This window comes from Dipodomys spectabilis, unplaced genomic scaffold (genome assembly GCF_019054845.1).
Source record: "Dipodomys spectabilis isolate Male_0828 unplaced genomic scaffold, ASM1905484v1 ptg000021l, whole genome shotgun sequence".
Lineage (NCBI taxonomy): Eukaryota > Metazoa > Chordata > Mammalia > Rodentia > Heteromyidae > Dipodomys > Dipodomys spectabilis.
In genome coordinates, this window is record NW_024870698.1 from 2957338 (window position 1) to 2979609 (window position 22272).

Sequence of the window (22272 nt, forward strand, 5' to 3'; positions counted from 1 at the left end):
TGGCAAAATGGTTTGTATCCTGAAGAATACTGAAATCACATATGACACAAAGTCACCCACAATAAAGTTGTCAAGACTATTTATATAACAATCATCAGTACTCTTTCTCTCCCTAGGATATTCCACATCTTTATGTGCTTTGCCTGGAATATTAATGTAATTAAAATTTTTACATTAATGTTTCCTACATTAATATTTAAAGCTGTCCTGTCACTTAAGTTCATAGAATCAAAGAAGCTAAGGAAAGGAAATCTACTTTTAGAACATCATTTATCCTGAGCAGTTATCCAATGTTTTTGTATCCATCCAATGAAGTAATCAGGGGAAATGTTACTCCTCCACTGAAAGAAATATCTGGTCAAAATGTTTCTCACAGTGACCTGAAATTTGATTCCTTCTACCCTCTAGCAAGTAATCCTAATTCTAATCACTGGACCATTCAGAGAAAGTAACTCATGAATTTCTCATGTTGTTCTATAGGTTCATTATTATTATAGACAACTTACAAATGAGTAAATTAAAGTTGTTTTTTTTTGTTTGTTTGTTTTTTGCCAGTCCTTGGGCTTGAATTGAGGGCCTGGGTACTGTTCTTGAGTTTCTTTGTGCTCAGGGCTAGTGAATAACACTTGATCCACAGCGCCATTTCCAGTGTTTTATTGGGGTAGTTTATTGTAAGTTATTGGAGACAAAAGTCTCACAGACTTTCCAGCATGGGCTGGCTCCAAACCAAGATCCTCGGTTCTCAGCCTCCTGAGTAGTTTGGATTACAGGTATGAGCCCTGGGTGCCCGGCTGAAATTAAAGTTTTGATAGGTAGTTACTTGAAGAGGGAATGGAAGTCTTGACAAGGCTATCACACAGATTAAACTCTGTTTAGAATTCTCAATTGCTTTCCTAAAAGAGGATAAGATACAGAATGCAAAAAGTATGGGTCAAAAGCAAAAAACCTGAAATCCTCTATTATTCAATGTCCAGAATTTTATGTTCTGATACTTTTTCCTTAAATCTTTTATCACAGTTACCTTTGATAATATTTCTCTTATAACCTATTATCACCCTAATATGTTAGGATAAACTCATGAATGTAAAATTAGGAAACAGACAAGAGGAAATTATTTCAATATCTAAATGCTGAAAATATTATCTTCTTCAAACACTGATGATTGTGAACTCTTCTTTTGAGCTTGGAGCAGAGCTAGCACTATCAGAATACTTAATACTTTTTTTTTTTTTTTTTTTTTAATGGCTTTAAGGATTGACATGTTGCCTAATGTTACTAAGAGCTATTTATTCTCAGTGTCCAGAAACAACCCTTATTTGGTATCTTCCCCATACTTTTTTTTAAAGCCCTTCTTATCTTGATCCTATGAAATCATGATTGTCTTTCTAATAAACTGTCATATTAAGTCCAACATGACCTAATTATCATTCAGACTTCTGAAAAATTGTCCTGAAATAATTAATGACACAATTATATACACTTATCACATGTACTAATTTTCTTCCTTACTGGGTTACATCATAAACAGAGGAATTTAATAATTTCCATTAATCACTTAAGATCAAAAACTGAAGATCAAGTACTTAGTTGTTTTTAGAGGATTACTGTAAAAAACCTTCTCATAAACATCTCTACTTGGATTCTTTAGTTTTAACTTACTTATTATGATTGTTTCATCATATATTATACTGTAAAAGAAATGAGAATAACTCAATTTTTCTTTTTTGTAAACACAAAGTATAAATCTTCATTTCTAATTTATCATGTAAGTAAATTAATGTTAGTTCTAAGATAAATTACCTATGAATATAAAACTATGATTAATGTGATTAAATATATTAAAACAAAATTACATATTACACATGCAAAAAAATTCTTACCTTGCTGAGTATTTTGTTCTTGCATTCGATTCACAGTGAGGTCTAAGGGGCCTTCCTGCTCTTCCTGAAGGGAGTTTTCTGCTTGATTCATTTGGATACTTTTACATATGAGACTTGGTCCAATTGAACCATTTCTATTCTCTTGGATTTTACCACTTTTTGAAATGTACTCAATTGCAAACTGACGTATCATCTTTTTCATTAATTCCTGAGCAACTAGGGGAATGTTAGGATCACAGTTCTGAGGAAGATCTAGAGAAGAAATAAATATAATCATTAAAAAAGAAATAAAAGTATCACAACTTAAACTTATTTTGATTACAATTTAATGATACTAGAAGTCTTCTAGTGTTACTCAACAGCCGCCAATGACTTAGAAACAGACATCCTGTAGTTCTAGTTTTATAATAGTATTTTCCTAACAGTAACATATTCACTCATTTCTTACAAATAATCTTTCTCTGTCCAAACAAAATATAGGTAAAAGAAATACAGATAAAAAGATACAGCAGCAGAACAAATTATTTTCAGAACTTTGAATCTAAGAAGACTACAATCCCAGTTGACCCTTGGATAATAGCATTTTAATGAACTGTAAGCCAAAACCATTGAGCTAAGCCACTCTCAGATTTGTGACTCAGAGAAAATGTGAAATAATAAGTTTCTGGCTACAGCTGCTAAATTTTGGACATAGTTTGTTATATGCCTAAATGTAAATAATATTTACATGTTAGCAAAATGCTAATGATAATAAAATCTAAAATATGTGTGTGATTTTACAAAGAGGCAGTGAACTTTGAAGTTAGTCTTAGTGAAAACGAATCTGTTAACGGAACACTCATTCTCTTTGAGGCTGAGGGGTGGAAATTTGTAGGACAATTAGATAAGTATGATTGTGAATTCAAGCAAAGAGTATATATTCATTATGCAATGGTAAAGGTTTTGAGTAAGTTGTAAAGTAGAAAATATGTCTAATAAATTGAGTAATGTATTCATAGAAATTTCTAAGCAAAACCCAGAAAATGCTCACTGGTTTCTTCTAAAATGTAAAAAGAAGACAAAGGAATATTTAAAATTAAAGTTATCAGGTTACAATTGGTTAAAAAATTCCCTGGCTATCCACAGAGTGATAAAATTAAGAGATGTTCACTGGTTGGATTACTGGCTGTAATCTCATGTGCTCAGGAGGTAGAGATTAGAAAGAGCATGCTTTAAGACTAGTCCAGGAAAAAAGTTGGAGATTGCCATCTCATCAAATAAGCCAGTCACTGTAGTTCATACCTGCAGCCTCAGCTACATGGAAGGCACATTGGTAGGAGGACTGTCCAAGATCAGCACTGTAAGAGACTGCCTCACTCCAAAAAATAAAATGGCTAGGGACATGGTTCAAGTGCTTGCCTAGCAACTGAGTTCAAAACCCTAGTAATGCAAGAAAGGAAAAGAAAGAAAGAAGAAAAGGTAAGAAGGAAGGAAAAGAAGGAAGGAAGGAAGAAGGGAAGGAGGGAGGGAGGAGAGAGGACGAGAAAGTGAGAAAAAAAGAATTCTTTCTGAGCAAGTTAGTTTGTTTTCTTACAATCTGATGCTGTTAATGCTGTGAGTTTTCTGAGAATTTTTACTTGTTTGCTATGGTTTTTATTTTTGGAGTGTGTGTGTAGGGAGTAGTATTGCTACATTAAATAAAGGAATTGGCTGAATCTTGGGAAGAACAGTAAGCTATGTGGCATTTTAAATAAAACCTGTTTTTTCTTTTTTTCCCTTTTTGTGCTGGCTAGGGTCTGGGCACTCTTTCTGAACTTTTCTTCACAAGGCTAGTGCTCTTGGAGCCACAGCTCCATTTCTAGTTTTGTTTTTTTATTTTTTGTTTTGTAGTTAATTGCAGATACAAGTCTCAGACTTTCCTCTACAGGCTTGGCTTTGAATCTCAGATCTCAGCCTCCTAACTAGCTGGGATTATAGATACGCACAAGCCACTGGCACCTGGCAAATTCACATACTCTTACCGTCGTTCCTCAGTATTCCTAGAGCCCCCGTGAAAAAGGCTTAGTGCTATGGTTTATATTATAGTTTTAAATATTTAACGCCTCTAGCCAATCATTAAGGGAGCATTAAACTATTTCAGTAAAGACTATTTCAGACACAAAGAATACCAACTTCACATAATTAGTGCAGAGAAGTTACTTAAAAAAAAAAGCACCCTCATCATCATCATCATTAGCAGCAGCAGCATTGTTGCTGTTGTTATCAATACAACAACAAAAAATCCTGGTGGGAGGATCATCTGATTTCCAAAGTGGTCACACTGTATTACTTTAAATATTCATACATTTAACAAAGTAGCATGGAATAATTATGGCCCTTATGCCAGAGACAGTAGTAAAAAATATTTCAGAGGAAACCCAGACTTCACAGACAAAAACTTTTAACCAGTCATTTAAAATGGGTTCACAGAACAAAGGAAAATATAAGGAATACCTCATCAAAAGGAAAATAGAAAATAAATTATATTAAAAACCACAACTATCCAGAAATTCAGGAGTTGTAAAGCACACTAACTAAAAATGAAAAAAAATGTAGATATAAAATTTGAGCTGACAGGATAACCAGTGAACTTGAAGACAGAACAACTGATACTTGGTCTGAGGGGAACTCTGAGAGGGAGAGGAAAAAGGAAGGAAGAAAGGCAAGAACAAAGTGATATGAGATATGAATCGAGGCCTTCAGACATGTTGACCCCAATTAAGTATAACAACATTTGTAAATAAACATTACATATATTAAAAGATACTAGATGCAACAGCAAAACTGGTATTTAAGTAATGTCAAAAAATTGATAAACATTTATCTACATATTACAAAGTTCAACAAAGTTTAAACTAAAGCAGGATACCCTTTAAGAAGGCCTCTTTAGATTCAACTTAATCAAATGTCAGAAACTTAAAAAAAAAAAAAAAAAAGAGTAAACCTTGAATATACCAAGAAATGAAGCAACACAGCACAAAGCCTATGATGTGAAGTTTACCGTTATTGTTAAACAAATACCTTCAGGTAAATTCTAAGAAGCGGGATTACTGGATCAAAGGAAGCTTTACCTATTTACAGTATGAAAGGATCCCCCTAAAATTTGTACGTTAAAAATTTAAATCTCAATGCACCCTGTTAAGATGTGGGGACTTATAATAGAGATGCTGTGGTCATTAGGGCTTTGAATTTGCTCGAGTCTTCAATTTTCCAGCCTCTAGAACTGAAATAAATGAATCTGTTCTTTATAAATTACCTAGTCTTGGTTATTACAAATGAGACTACGGTACTGCTTAGTACATTTTGCAGAGTATATCATTTTGTACTTCCACAAGAGATGAAAAAAATAATTTCTATAGTATGAATGTATGTCCGAAAGCCAGCTGTTTTTATTCTTGCGTCTTTTTCTCAGTGAACTATGGCATCTCTAAAAGTTACTATAGTTACATATTCACTTAAGAAGAACTGTTATGTCGGTTTATATCAGGAAATTTTGTCTTTTTATTACTATTGCAAGTGTTATTACTGTACATTACATGATTAGAAATAGTTCATTTGCTGTGCCAATACTGTACTGAATTCTTTTACTGTTTTGGGCTACTTTCATTGGTTCCTTTGGGCTTTCTGTTATATGCAAACAGAATAATTCTATTGTTTTTTGGATTTTTGTGTGTTTAAACAGATTTTTCTTATCTAAATGCACACTGGTAATTTGGACATTATATCTTGTTCTATGTTTAGTGGGAATCACATTAAGTATGCCAAGGTTTTGTTTTTTGTTTTTTTCGGTCGTGGGGCTTATACTCTGGGCCTGGGCTCTGTTCCCTCAGCTCTTCAGCTCAAGGCTGGCGAGCCACAGCACCACTTCCAGTTTTCTGGTGGATTATTGGAGATAAGAGTCTCATGACTTTCCTGCCTGGGTGGCTCTGAAATGGAATCCTCAGATCTCAGCCTCCTGAGTAGCTAGGATTACAGGTGTGAGCCACTGGCGCCCGGTGGGAATCATGTTAGTATGTCAAGTATTGATGAACATTAGGCTCTATTTTTTGTGTAATTCTATAGTAATCTGCATTAATTGCTATTGTAATTTTTGTCAAAAGACATTTTGAAATGTATCAAACATCTTTTCAGCAGCCGTATATATGAACTTCAATTTCTGTTCCTCCTTAATTTATGAATTATATTGATGGATTTTAAAAAATGGAACCATTTTTGTACCACTGAAATAAGTCTCACTTGACCATGACACAGTATTTTCTTAATGTAGTATAAAATTCTATTTGAAATTTTTTATTTTGTTTCTCTTTTTGAGGCATGGTTTTGTTAGGTAGCCTAAGAGTGCCTCAAACTTGCCATTCTCTTACCCTAGTTTCCCTAGTGCTCAGATTATGTATGTACCACTATGCTCAGATGCTTAAAATCTTTGTAATGATGTTCAGGAGATTATTCAGTAGTCTTATGTTCAAGCCCCATGACTGACAAAAAATCTTTACAAGGTTTTTTTTAACCTAAATAAACATCATACTTAAAAATAATTTCAAGGAGCACATTCATACACATGATTGGCACAGGGCTACCATCTGCAGACCTAGTTCCATCTAGTGCAGCCAGAAGCCTGTGGTAGTATATCGTAAGCAGACTCACCACACTAAAAGTTCATGAGCCCTACAAATCCAAAAGGAGTAACAAAAGGTCATCAACTTTCTAAAACATTTTTAAAACATAGCATGTGCCTACCATGTGCAAAGCCCTGGTTTCAAATCTCTAGAACCTCAATAATAACAACTAGTAGTATGATCTAGAAAAACTGAAAAGAGTGGTGAGATCATCTTACCTTTGTAAGGTACTTCTGTAAATCTTTCTGGGCTTAGCGCATTTGTTAAGTGCTTTTGAAATTTTATTTGGTAGTTACCTTACTGTTTTATTGATTTAAAACAAACAAGCAAAAAGACCCCAGTAATTTCTGGTTTTATTTCTAACTCCTCACCTTCACTCTGTTTCCATAATTTCTCTATTTGCTTTAGATTTCATTAAATATAGTTAAATACGTAATCATTCTTATTTTATTACTTCTATGAAACTTGTCCCACAGAACAAGGATCAGCAAACAGTGGAATATGTAGATCATCATAATTTTATAGTTTTACTGAAATACATCTATACTCATTTACTAATCATCATTAAATGTTTTTATATTGTAATGGTAGATACACACAGCTCTAAGGAACACCACATATTTGCCTTCAAATTCTACAATACATAAAATAGAGCCCTTAAAAAAATGTTTATCACGACAGCTTTGGTAGATTAAGTAGCAAAAATCACATCCACTAATAAATATCACTACCAATTTCAACAAAGGAAATCTGCAAAGTTCATGGTGGCAGACAAGTCTCCAAAATTGTACTTTCCACTTGAATATTTCAATTTAATCAATAGCAACAAATGCAACTCATGTTTTCTCCCCGGAAGATACAAGCTGGCTTCTTTAAATAATTACTATTCATATTATATTATTATTCAGATCTGAATAATGAATGGTATTATCTGTTGTTCTTTCCAGTGAAAATTATATTTATGAAAAGGTGGCTACTTGTGCTCACAATTAACCACAAAGATCACGCAAGTGCTTTTCTTCAGGCCAATGTACTTTAATATACTACAGAATTATTTTATGACTCCTTTGCATTTTTATTACACAGAATATTGTATAAATGTTTAAGAGTTAAGTTTAATAAATTATAAAATTACAAAAATAAAAATAAGAGGTTTTCTCTTTTTTGTTTTGGTTTGCTTTTCTTTTTGTTTGTCTGTATGTCTTTGGGAGTGCATGGGGAAACACAGAAATGGAGGGGCAAAAGGTAAACAAATGCAGCAATGGTACTCACTGGACACTATGCTGACAATGAACTACATAACTTGTGGGTGGGATGGGGGAGGGGAAACTGGGAGAGAACTAGGGAAGGGGTAACATTATCCAAAAGGAAATGTACTCTTTAGCGTATATAACCCCTCTGATTATAGCATTTTTAAAATAAAACATTATAAAAATGGTATTCTTTTATTAAGGGCATTCTTTAGTGGAATGCCTCTTTTTAGCAATGTGTGTATGTGTGGAGGTAGGTAACATAAAAACATTGGTATGGTTTATTGCTACTGGCTTTATTGGTTTATATTAAGGTTATCAGTAGCTTTAACTGATAGGCTTTTGTACCATCAGTGATCATGTCAATAGAAGGAAAAATGACAAAAATCTTAAGCCTAATAATAAAAATATAGGTCTAACCTATGAACTCCTAAGACCCAGTGGGATCCCAGGCTTTTTTGTACATTTGGGGAATCACTATCCTGAAGAACCCCATACAGCATACACAGACTAAATAATACAGCTGAAGGCAATGTGAGTAATAGATTAAAAGTATATCTTTGCAATTCATATATACCTAGATTCTAATTTCTAGCTCTTCAGGTTATGTAACTTTAGGCAAGTTAATCTGCATACCACAATTTATCTGTAAACTGCTTCTCCTTATAATAGCTAAGAGCTGCTCCAGGAATTAAACAACCTAATATACATAGGATGGTTATCCAGTGCCTGTTACAGACTCCTCGAAAATATTTGGGCTGATTACTTAAATTTTAAATCACAAAGCTATTTTGTGACAATTCCTATCAGGAGAAAAAAGACTCAAGGACAAAGTTTTTCTCAACTCAATCTAGATGAGCAGCTTAAAAACAGTAAAATTCTTGAAATATTTTAGAAGTCTTTCTTTAGCAGATACATATGAAACTAAAGAGAAAAAAATCAAGGATAATGTGAAATAATTTAGGAAAAAAGGAAACATAGCCTAGAATTTTAGAAAGCAAAGTTTCAGATATTATTATTTTACTTTTACTAGTTCTTTTCCTAAGAACATGGAGTTTTAATCTAGTTAACCTTTTCTATCTTACCTGTGTATTTATGTCATTACGTTTGTTTATATCTTTATTTGTTTTCCATGCTCATATATTTAGAGGTAAGTTTTTAAAACTCTGTAAGTTTTGGTGGTGACTAATATGTGGTTTTAATTTGCTCTTATCCAAGAGTTCTTAAGTATGAAAAGGAACCAGTGAGTTTCATTGGTATAGAGAGTATTTGGCCAGATTGTTAACATTGTTCAGTATACGTATCAACATCAGCTGATGATATAATCTCTCTGTTTAGTTTACTCATCTGTAAGATGGGCATCATAGCAACTAACGTGGTTGTTTGGTTTTAAATGAGTTAATATGTGTAAAGCATTAGAATAATACTCGGTACTGTATAAATATCTGCTTTAACTTTGTGTATTTTAAAATATCTTCAATATGGTTATTAAAGTGAAGTATTCCTTTTATAGAAAAAAAACTCTGTAAGTTTGATTTTTGGCTCATTCATTATTTAACAATTTTCTTACTAATAATTATAAATATAATCTTCCTGTCACCACTTTACCTTATTTCTATAAATTTTATAATATTATAATACTATTCAATGCTAACTATATTTTAGTGGGCTTTGTGAGTTCTTTTAATCAAATGAATGATTTTTTAAAGGTTTTAAAATTTCTATATTTAATATATACATATATATTTAATACACACACACACACAAACACACACACACACACACACACACACACACATATATATATATATATATATATATACTTATTTAACTAACTTTTGATCAAGGAATATAATATGTATGACTTTTTTTTACTTGTTCATAATTTCTTAATAGCTTGGAATGTAACAGTTTAAAAAAATTTCAAGTACCTTTGAAAAGAATGTATGCTCTGCAGGGGTTCAGTTTAGAATTGTACATGTATCCATAAGATTGAATTTTACTTCTGTTTGTTCCTTTTCTGTTGGTGACTTCTTAAGATCTTTCAGGTCATCCGTAAACCTTATCATTTACAACAGGTTGCTTATAGCTTTAGGTTTTTAAGATGCATTGTTATAAGCCTCAGTTTCAGATATCCAGTCCTCATTTTCTGAGATCTGTTTGATTTGATGAGAAGTTAAACACTGTGATATCTTATACATGTGATAATGTTTGCTTCATGTATTTTCAGGTTATTATTTGGATCTATATATTCAGAATTATCTTTTCTGGTGAGTAAAAAAAATTTTTTTTTGGGGGGGGGAACTAGTCCTAAAGCTTGAACTCAGGGCCTGAGTGCTATATCTGAGTTTCTTCACTCAAGAGTAGCACTTTACCACTTGGGTCACAGCTCCACTTCTGGATTTTTGGCTATTAATTGGCAATAAGAATCTCATTGGATTTTTCTGCCTGGCTAGCTTTGAACGAAAAGCCTCAGATTTCAGTTTCCTGAGTAGTGAGGATTATAGGCGTGAGCCACTAGTGCCCAGCTCTGTTGAGCATTTTATTATGATTTAAAAAAAATCTTCCAATATTCCTTTTCATCTGTATAAGTCATTATATTTCATGTTAATAGGCTTTTATACATAACTGGTCAGTCTATGCTGGGAGTCTTATGAACATTATAAGCAGATACAAAGTTTTAACTTATCTGATAATCTATGTTTTAACTGAAGGCCTCATAATAGCACATTTAAATATTCCTCTGACAACGTTTTAGTTTATTTTTTGAAATACTCTTTTCATACTACTTTCTACTGGCTTGAAATTAATACTGATCTTTTATTACTACTCCTTGGAAATTTTCATATGCATACTAATCGTGAGTGTTTAAAATTAAGTAATTAAAAGTGATATAATACACCATAATTCTAGTCATAGTACTCCAGGTTTATAGGCATTGTAACTCTTTTTTGGGGGTGGGAGGAGTAATAATTAAATACAATGTTGCTAAGCACAAACCTTGCCACTGAGCCATATCTTCAGTCCCCAGAGCTTTTAAAATTCAATAAGTGTGCATTAATTTAATACTAATAATTCTCTATGGATTCTCAAATAGTCTTTTTTTTGGGGGGGGAGTCTGGTCGTGGGGCCTGAACTCTGGGCTTGGGTGCTGTCCCTCAGCTCTTCATCTCAGGGCTAGTGCTCTACCACTTGAGCCACAGCGCCACTTCCGGCTTTTTTCTTTTTGCTTATGTGGTGCTGAGGAATCGAACCCAGGGTCTCATGCATGCAAGGCAAGCACTCTACCACTAAGCCACCTTCCCAGGCCCTCAAATAGTTTTTTTAGGATTGCTTTATTTTTTTTTTCCTTAGGCATAAACCTCAGTTTTGGTTTGTAACAATAAATTACAACTGAACAGGAGGGAAAAACTGGAAGAGAATGAAGGGGTGATACTGTCCAAAAAAATATACTCATTACTTGACTTATGAAATGGCAACCCCTCTACGCATCGCCTTTATCATAACAATAAAATTAAAAAATGTTTTGGAATTTTTTTTGCTTTTTTTCTTTTCCCTATGAAACTTTCCTTTGAAAGTGTTACCAGAGTTCTATAAGTAATAATCACTTTTTCTGGTAGGTGTCTCTCTTTTGCTGTTGAATACCTGCTGTCAATAATCACTATTATTTCTGGTTTTTTCCCCCTCTTTTTCTTAATGTATTTCTTGCAGTTAAGAATAAGGCAAATTGACTTTCATTCTGTCAGATTACACTAGAAATGCTGGATATAATATGTATTTTTACACATTTTGAAGAATTCTCATGCAGCCAGTGTTGTCTCTCTTCAATCCTATTCATATTCTTCATCCAATATCCTCATTAGCTATACTAGTTAACATATTTATCTTCCAAGTCTCTTTAGCACATATCCTTTTTGCTTTCTTTCTCGCTCTCTTTCTTTCTTTCCCTTTCTCCCTCCCTTCCTTTTCTTTTTGGTGGCTTCTTAAGATCTTTCAGTAAACCTCATTATTTAGAATAGATTGCTTATATTTTTAGGTTTTAAGTTTTCACTGTTTTAAGTCTCAGTTTTAAATATTCTGCTTGGTTATCATGCATATGTTAAGTAGTTTTTGATAGTTCTCCATAAGCTCTTTTCCTATCCTGTTAACTTTTAACTTTTTAATCTCCTTTTTAAATAAATCAAAAATTCTCATTTTCATATTCTGTAACATTTATTTATAAAAACCCTTTGAAGGTCTAATTCTGATCTTTTATTATTTTCTGTTAATTCTTATACATAGCTAACCATACTGCTTATATATTTTATGGTGCTTATTTTATTGTGGAAAGAATGAGATAATTTTTAAAAGAGGTGTTTAGATGAGAATATTGATATTAAATTTAGGTTATATTTTGTTAGGCCACTCTTCCAGTCTCTGGAGGAGACCAACTCTGATGATCAATCAAGCTTAGAAAGTCCCAGAGTTCAAGCCCTGGTACCAACAAAAAAGAAATAAACTCCATGGCACAAATCCCACAAGATTTTTCCAAACAAGAGTTTAACTCATGATTCATTTAAAACACCAAAGTATTCAGGTCATATTTTTTAATTATGTAATTCACTCTTTGATAGCTAAATCTATAAAGTAAAACTTTCTTTAGGCCAGTTACTCTTCCTAAAAGGAAATGTATCCTTACTTCTTTTGGGAAATAGCATATGAAGTCTTAAAGCCTACAGTAACATTGAAAACTAAAAATTTGAAAAAAGAAATTAGAAAAGATTTAGGGAAATGAAAGACTGTCCATGATGGAAGAATTAACCTCTTGGAAACAGCAATGCTGCCCAAAGCAACTTAGAAATTCATTGCAATACCATCAACATTTCAACAAGATAGAGAAAACAACCAAAATTTCCCATGAAATAACAAAAGACCCTAAATAGCAAAGGTAATCCTTAGCATGCAGAACAGTGTTGGAGGAATAACAGTACCAAATTTCAAACTACTACAAACGCATAGTAATGAAAACAGCTTGGTACTGGCACAAACACAGGCCTGAGGACCAATGGAACAGAACAGAAGACCCAGAAACAAACCTGCAGATGTTTAGCTTTTTAATATTTGAGTAGGGAGCTAAAAACATGGGCTGAAAAATAGCCTCTTAAACAAACGGTGTTGGCAAAACTGGACAGCCACATGCAGAAAACAGAAGCTAGATCCTTATATGGCACTTTGCCATGTAGCTCTGTGGCTCAAGTGGTAGAATGCTAGCCTTTAGCACGAAGAGGCCCAGGACAGTGCCCAGGCCCTGATTTCAAGCCCCACAACCAATAGCAACAACAACAACAAAAAGATTTAAAAATTATGATTAGGCTCATAAATTTTATAGAAAATAAAACGGAGTGATTCCTTTGAAAACAATCTACCAAGATGTAAACAAGGAGAAATAGGTATCACCTGAACAAATTTTTATAAAGGAATTCAACTAACAATTAATTCAAAGCAAATATCACCAGGCTAGATAGTTGCACTGACAGATTCTATTGAACATTTAAGGAAGAAATTAAGTGATTTCCTAAAATCTTTCTCAGAAAATAGAAGCAGAGGAATACTTTCTAACTCATTCTGTAGTCAGTATTAACACCAAAGTCAATGACACATGGTATTTTCAATTAAGAACAGAAGAACAACCTGACATTCAAATACAAAGAAAGAAACCTAGAACCTATCAACATATGCCATTCACAAAAATTAACTCAAAGCACATCTTTATCTAAAAATAAAACACAAACCTATGAAAGCACTAGAAAGTAACACAGAAAAAAAAAACTCAGTGGACCTTGAGTTTAACGATAATATTTTAGGAATAACAAAAGCAGGATTTATGGGGAAAAAAAGACATGGTGGGACTTCAGTATTAATGGGAATGTAAAATGATAGTTACTTTGTATAGCAATATATAGTTTGGTAGTACAAAAGCCTTAGCATTTGACCACAAACCTGTGAACAGTTGCTTTATGTATGAAAATCATAGGCAATCAAGATATTCCTTAACAGTAATGAATAAGGAAACTATGACACACTCACAGCATGGAGTACTGTTCAATAAGAGAAAGAAAAAGAGCTAACAAGCCACAAACAAACATGGAGGAATCTTAAATGCAAATTACTAGGGAAAAGAATTGAATCTGGAAACGGAATAGTAGGGTGGAATAAATAGATGGGAGTACGGGATTTTGCAAGACATGATACTGAGTATGATACTGGGTACATACAAGACATGGTGCAAATCTACACATCTGTACAACACATGTAAAGTAATCCTAAGGTAAATTTGATAATACTTTGATAATTAAATTCAGTAATATTGATTTTTATCAGTATTGGTTAATCAACGCTGTCATATATAATGACAAATAGGGGAAACAGAAGGAGTGAGGGGACAAAGAGCAAATAGAAACACTGTGTACTTTCTGCTCAACTCAACTCTTCCCTAAACCCAAATGTGCTTTAAAAAGAAAATGAAAGTTAAGCCAAGCATCCTGGTGCACATCAGTAATCCTAGCACATAGGAGGTTGAGGTACGACAGTGGAAAGTTCAAGGCCAGCCTGCATTACACAGTGAGAGACTCTCAAAAAAAGAAAAGTCTCTTACCTTAAAAATTAAGGTAACAAAACATCAGATCTACTGAGAATCCGTAATTTGACTTCCTATTTTTCTTTAAAAAAATCATTCAGTAGATGGCACCAGAGATCCTTTAGAACAAGTAATCATAAGATATATTGTAATATTTATATAAATGCTTAGTTTTCTTGTAATACATGCTTTTGAGATCTTCTGTATTCATTAATGAATAACATGAATTATTCTTCTAAGAAAAGCATGGCAAAGACAACAGAATTCAGAAACATATTATATTTAGATAACTAACCTTGGAAAGGTATGATGCAGATTGCAAGAACTATGGAGTAGCGATGGAGTAATTAATTCTACATTATAGATAAACAGAAAAAGGTGCTGTATTAAACTATTTAAAAATAAAATTTGAGGGGCTGGGAAGGTGGCTCAGTGGTAGAGTGCTTGCCTTGCACGCATGAGGCTCTAGGTTCGATTCCTCAGAACCACATAAGCAGAAAAAGCCAGAAGTGGGGCTGTGGCTCAAGTGGTAGAGTGCTAACCTTGAGGTGAACAACTGAGGACATTACCCAGGCCCATAGTTCAGTCCCCATGATCGACAAACAAACAAACAAACAAACTAGTATTGAGCAAGTAACTTAGTAAATTACCTTTCTTTATAGATTAAAAACATTTACCAAACAAAGCACCTGGGAGTTTTAAAATGTATTTTGTCTTCAGGGAGGAACCAAGTCAAGTATTATGTCTTTTTGTAATACAGAATTAAACATAACAAGAAACTAACCACTAGTCATCTCCTATTGGCCTTTCAACTGAACACAACATACAGTTGTACAAAAGAGAAAAAAAGTAACCTTGACTCACAGAACAATGTATTCCCCCCCAAATTTTAATTTAGATCACTTACAAGTATCTTACAGAGTTTCTGATTATTATTATTATGTACTTTATCTAACATATACTACATATAGCTAATTTGGCAAGGACACAGAAAGATAATTAAGTAATCTCTAGAGAGAAGAATAAAATGTACTCAATTCCATATTTAGAATTTAATTTTCAGAACACAAATATCAATAATGATGTTAAAGAAATATTACAAATCAAATATATTAACCATTTAGTCTACTATACCACAACAGAAAAGAAAAATTTGTGTTCAACAACAAGTTTATGAAAAGATACTGAGCCCCAAATGAATTAATCAGTTTTTAAACAGAATTTAGCTGTTTATGGAGAACATAGCAAATGAAAGTACATTTAGTATACAGTAATGTAAAAAACCAATCTAAGGAAGTTAATCCTCTAAAAAGTCTATTATAGATTAGATTAGTAGGCAATATAGAAAATAGCCACTAATAGATCTAATTTTTCCAGAAATAAATGTACTAATATTGATTAATTAGTATTTACCTATATGCCTTGGAAATACATATCATAATGATATATGAACATTTTGAATTTTACTGATTTTATTGTTTTTTGCTGGTACTGGTATTGGGGCTTGAACTCAGGCCTTAGCTTTTTCATGCATGGTTAACACTCTAACCTCTTGAGAAGCTCAACTTCTGTCTTTTTGGTAGTTAACTGGAGATAAGAGTCTCATAGGCTTTCCTATTTAAACTGGCTTCAAATCTTGATCCTCAAATCTCAGCCTTTCTGAGTAGCTAGGATTACAAGAGTGAGCCATCAGTACCCAGCTCTCATTCTCTAATTTTAATTCAAAGACTTGTCATGAAGAGATGAGTAATTTGATCAGTCAAACAGTAATATTAGTTTGTTTGAAATATACAGAAATTTTTACTGGGCTTAGTACTGCCTAGACTGCATGGCTTTTGGATTGTATTATTTTTCTTAAGGCTCTTTGAAATATGATAAATAGCTTTCTAAATGTCTATCAACCTTTCAGGAAAACTAGAATTCCAGATCTACTGGATGGCAGACTAAATCTAACAGACAGAAACTAAGATCCAGAAAGATCAAGTTCAAGACAGTAACGGCATGCAGAATATTAGTTTCCTAATTCTCCGACCAGTCTAGAGAAGTATTCTTTCTGTTAGATCATATGATTAACTTAACAAAAATGTTTAAGTATTACATCTATTTGGTTCTCGAGTTCAGAGTTTGAAAATTAGGTTTGGAGTGCAAGGAGTCTTGCAGAATCAGAATCCATTTGACGCCTAAGTAATTTATTTGATCATTCATCTGAATTTACTTATTTCCCAAGTCCAGATAATGATAGTTAAAACAAAGCTGGAAACCTGCATTTTGTAAGAGGTTAAAAGAAGAATTCTGATGTATCATTTATATTGTTTTGGCCATGAGTTTCTAATTCTACTCATGTCAAGTTTCAAAAGTTATACTGACTGAAAATTGACTCTATTTTTCTTAGTTGAGGTAGTGTAGTTAACTTAGTTGAGTTAAAAATGTTCTATGCTCCTCTAGCTCCAAACTGCTCTTCAAATACAATATTTTGGAAGGATTCCAATTAGCATCAGCAGGAACATGTGGAGCAAGCTTCCCTTGTCAATAGGTAATACATCCCAAGACCTCTGTGGATGTCTGAAATTGCAGACCGAACCACATATATATTTGTTTTCTCTGTACATCTAGACCTATGATAATACTAATCAACTAGGCACAATAAAATTAAGGACAACTACAAAACAGAATAATATGAATAATTAAAATATAAAAAAGTACACAGGACTTTTTAAAACTTCCTGAATAACTGATATGTATCCTCAACTTAGATTAGTTTCTACTCCCCATGCCAACTTTAATTTGAAAATAACACTGTCTTGTCATATTATTATAGTTATTTTAAAGTTTACCAATTTTGGCAATGCTCTATTACAACTATTCCATAGCTTATAGTAATATCCTCTATTGTTAAGATTAGACAAACAGAAAATGATACTAAAGGAGGGAATATATGTTATTTCCTGCAATAATCACAACATTAGATCACAGTTGTGTCTTAATACAAAGGGTAGAATATTTAACTTTTAAAATTATTGTCACATAGCAACTAAGTGCAGATTAATTTTTAAAATTTTTCTTCTTCCAAAATCTATGACAAAAATACTAACTAGAAATCATAGACCTAACCATTTCTTTCTTCATAATCCTTCAGGAAAGTATAGTAACTAGCATGACTCTTAGAATATTAAAGCACAAATAGCAGCATATTCCCTTACCACCACAACTAAAAATTAAGTATTCACTAAGCTGCCAAAATGTTTAACTCTAAAATATCAACTTATCAACACATAATCCACACATAAGCAGTTACATATTCCTCAACTAAAAGGCAATACAGTAGAATATACTCTAGTTTTACATCTAGCATATAAAGTTGGAGATTTCTCTTAACTGGGGCCTCGCATTTTCAAACTTACAAGGTCACTATATATTAAAAACACCACTTTCAAGGAAGGTTATATATTTCTATGTGGTAGAACTAAAAGCTTTAACCTTGCAACTTTACATTTCTATCTCTTTCTATCACGTTTTTATAGATCCTATCATAACTGATCTTACAAATGTAATCTGTATTTTGCAAACATGTCTCAATCTTAATGTGTTTTACAAAACATTTGTATAGCCTATTCAAAAAACATAATTACTAAGTCTCAAGTTTTCAGATATCCTTCTTATTTCCATAGTTTTAGTAATAGTTTAGTTTCTTCTCAAGGTTTATAATTTTCCTACCTACTAGATCAAGATATAAAAAACCATCATAGTTCAACTTTACAAGGTTAATTTACTGAACAATTCAGGTAGGATGTATAAAGACACTTTATCAAGATTAAAGCAGTATTCAGCAAACACAGAACTAGTAACTATTTGACAAAGGACTTATGTCCTGAATTTATAATGAGCACTTACAAATCCACGATAGCAAAATCCAATTAAGAACATCCAAATGACATGAAAACTAAGACATAAATTTTAAGAAGTTGAAAAAGTGCTCCACACCAGGAAAATGCTATTTAAAGTGAAGTGAGATACCATTTTATATATACTAGAATAGCTGGTAACTGACAATCCTAATTACCAACAGTAATGTGGAACAAATGAACTTCCACGACTAGTAAGGAGACTAAAATGATACATCTGGAAAATGGCTTGGTAGTTGCCAATAAATTTTAAATAAAACATGATCCTAGGACCCAGCAATTCTCCTATGAATTTTCTCAAGAGAAATAAAATATGAAAAATGTTTTGCACAAGAATTTTCACAGCACTTTGATTCTCTTGGTACTGATTAATAACTTCTTTCAGAGGAAGTAGTAATAGAGAAGAATAAAAATCATTTTGTGCTTTGAGATAGAACCTTATTTATTACTTTCACCAAGACTAGTCTGGAACTCACTATATTCCTGCCCCTGCCTTCTAAGTTGCTGTGATTACAAGTGTAACCACCATACCCAGAAGGATCATATATCAATTTTATATATATAGCATATCAATATATATTATATATATCAATTATATATATTATATTCTCTTACAAGAACACTGTTTTCAAGTTCATGGACCCATGAACTCCTACATATGCAAAACTACACTTGGGACATGATCAATTAAACAAGTCTTTAAAACACTCACATAGTGAACCAAAGGAGGATATTTTTAGGAGAGAATCACAAAGGCTCCATAGCTATGTGTACATGATCGTATAAAATGATGCTTATTGAAATGAACACCAAAAAATGGGAACAAGAGGTTATTTATTTTACTTTGTTTTTCTCTTTCATTTTTTTCTGTTTTTTCCCATTTTGTTCCTTTTTTCAAGGTAATGTTTTTGATTGCTGTACCTTTTGTCTTATATATAAGTTTATCTGATTTGGAAAGGGTAATGCACAGCATGAAAAGGTGGGACAAAGGGTGAACTAATTCAGTGGTGATACTAACTAGACACAACGTTAAAAATGAACTTTACAACTTGTGGGAGAGGGAATCAATCAGGAAGGAAAGACTGGGAGAAAACGAGGGAAGAGGTGGCACTGTTCAGAAAGAAATGTACACTTTACCCGACTTATGTAACTGTGACCTCTCTGTACAACACTATTACAATAAAAATTTAAAAAAAGAAATCTTACATATGAAATTAGAGGACACTCTGTAGATCTCTAGTTTGAGAACTCCAGATCTACAAAGTAAAATGAGAGATGTAATAATTTGACACAGACAATAAGCAGAATTGCAGCAGCAAACTAGTATATGCTGAGTTCCAGTTGTAGGAAGAAAATACTATGTTCATTGTTTCATTCTACAATGCATGGTAGAAAGAGTTATGGCAACGAATAGCTTCTCAGGCAGCACAAATTAGAAGATTCAGAAGTTTCTAATCAGTTTCAGAGAAAGAAACAAAATCTTAAAAAAAAAAATCTATCCCCATCAGGAATCAGTGATGACCACCATAACCAGAGATTGTCAATACAGTAAGTAATTATTCTATATCACTATACTCACACATGTCACCCCATCCTGCTTAATTCTGCAAGCAATTTTTATACAATGTACTAATACATTCTATCATGCAAAGTAAGTTCAGAATAGTTGCCTCAAGTCTTTTCAGTTGACATAACTACTAGCTATAAGAAATATCAATTAAGATTCAGAATAGAAAGGATAAACCACTTTCTTCTTACAGGATGCAGTTAGGCAATCTGTTTTAAGTTAGCTCCATGCTCATATTTCTACTCAACAGTCACTGCTATAATGGAAATTTGACTAGAAATTATTTGGAATGCTGAATCATTTCCCGTGATAGGTTGTTGTTCTGCTTTTTCAGCACTGGTAGCACTTGCTTTTAAGTAGACTCAATCTCTGACCTGACCATTTAATCTATAATCACCAAGATTGTTAAAGTCAAAGTCCAACTTTCCTGACACTATAGTTTTCGCTATTATACCTGTTAGTATTTAAATATTCTTGAACACTGACTCACATTCTGGCCTTTGTAAGTCTCAAAGAGTAAAATATATCTTAATAGCAAAAGTTTTCAAACTTTAACGTTTATCCATCATTGGATAACAAACTGAGAATGCACTTTGAATGTAAATATATATATTTCTTATAAAATGCACATAATACTGTTATGAGCCAAAGCTTAGAACATACTTAGAGGAAGGCTCATCTAAGATAGAATCTCCTGTAACTACTATTCTACTTTTGAGATCTAACTTACACAAAGCTTTATAGCAAATTGACTTAACTGGGCCATATAAACTGCAATATGTCAAAAACTTCTGAATACAAATCAAAGTTCCATTACATCATATTTGGTTTACTTGGTATGACAAGGCTCATTTGAAGTACAGCAAGGGTAAGAGTGTTATTATCAGTCTGAACATTAAGTCCCATAAAAGTTGTTTTTCCTTTTCATTATTAAAAAAAGTATGAAACAGCTTAAAAAATGGCATCAAGAGTTCTTGTAGATCCATCTTCCCGTTTTCCTCTAATATTAACATTCTGTTATAATTAAGGTACATTTATTATCACTGGTCTAATACTATTAACGATAGTCCTTACTTGAAAAATCACTAGATTTTTCAAGAATGTAGATTTTTCAAGAATGTCCTTTTCTTTTCTAGAATTTAAACTAGGATGTCACAATGTACTGAGTTGTTAGGTAAATGTCATTTAAGTAATTTAGAAACAATTGAAAGTAAAGAAGATGTATAGGTTAAATGCAAACATAAGGGACCTGAGCACTTCAGAATTTTCATTATCTGCAAGGATACTGCAATTAATTTCTCTTGGACACCAAGGGATGACTATATATTTAGAAATAAGTATATTTATAAATTTTATATTTATAATTAAAATTCCATTCAACATGTGAATATTGTATAAAAATCTGACAGTACAGATGTTATTAAATTTCTTTGTCCTAAGGAGCTCATTTTAAATAATAGCATCTAAAACTGACAATGGTCAGTCATTTTAGAGTCAAAATTAAAAAAAACTATTAAAAACTCCTCTCTATATACATGAATTGCATGAAATTAATGTACTGTTTACATCATTTAAGTTCTTCCAGTTCAGAAATTACTGTGCATTAAAACATGAGGCATGTAGAATATAAGAGCTATGAGAAAAAGAGTAAATTAATTTATCTCCCAGGCAGAAGATTCTATAGAGTATACTCTGACTAAATGGAAAGATAGCTAGACACCCAAATGCTTGTCAATTAACAGATTTCTGTTCTATTTTTTATTGTCACCTGTCACGGCACATAAAATTCAAGCTCCATTCTGCATATATAACATTTCAAGAGTTCTAAGTTGTTGTTTTTTGCCTAGAGTTAGTAAAAAGAATCATAGGGAAAAGGTCAGAGAAGACAAATATTTCTTCCTTGAAGGATGGCTTAGAATTCATTATACAAAGAGAAAATGAATAGCAAAACATGACAGTAAATTAAAGTATGATAGGATTTCATCTCACCCAGGTGTAGATACAAATCAGCAAAATTAAGTCAAAAATTTTTAACAAGTGGAGAATGGTGGCTTTTTAAAATAAATGGTTCAGAATAGTGGTCTTTAATAAATAAAAAAGCAGTGACAAAATAAATATATGGAGGGCTATGGTAAAGCCAAGAAAATATGAACACCATTATTGTCAATATTTAAAAAAAACCTTCAAGATTTTTTAATATGGAATTGAATGGACCTAGAATATTTAGCTATAATCAAATATTCAGTGTGAGGTTTCTAGTCAAGAGAAATGGCGTATGTGTTTTTCATACAACGAACCTAGGATACAGAATAGGGTAAAACCTATTACTTTCAAGGAAATAGGAGAGGGAAAAGTTACTCAACATTTGTTGGGAATAAATTCTACATGAAGGAGTTGGGAAGGTGGCTCAGTGGTAGAGCACT

General features: G+C 32.6%; 1 protein-coding gene across 8 annotated transcripts in view; it reads right to left on the reverse strand.

Annotated features, from left to right (window-relative positions):
• The window catches only part of Lcorl (ligand dependent nuclear receptor corepressor like), a 103214-nt gene that overhangs the window by 37706 nt on the left and 43236 nt on the right, over positions 1-22272 (reverse strand). For 7 of the 8 annotated variants that reach the window (XM_042674765.1, XM_042674762.1, XM_042674766.1 and 4 more), the window contains exon 5: positions 1881-2132. In XM_042674765.1, coding sequence (XP_042530699.1) covers positions 1881-2132 — 252 coding nt within the window. Of the gene's footprint in view, positions 1-1880; positions 2133-22272 lie in introns of those variants that run through there. The other variant, XM_042674767.1, reaches the window with a different exon arrangement.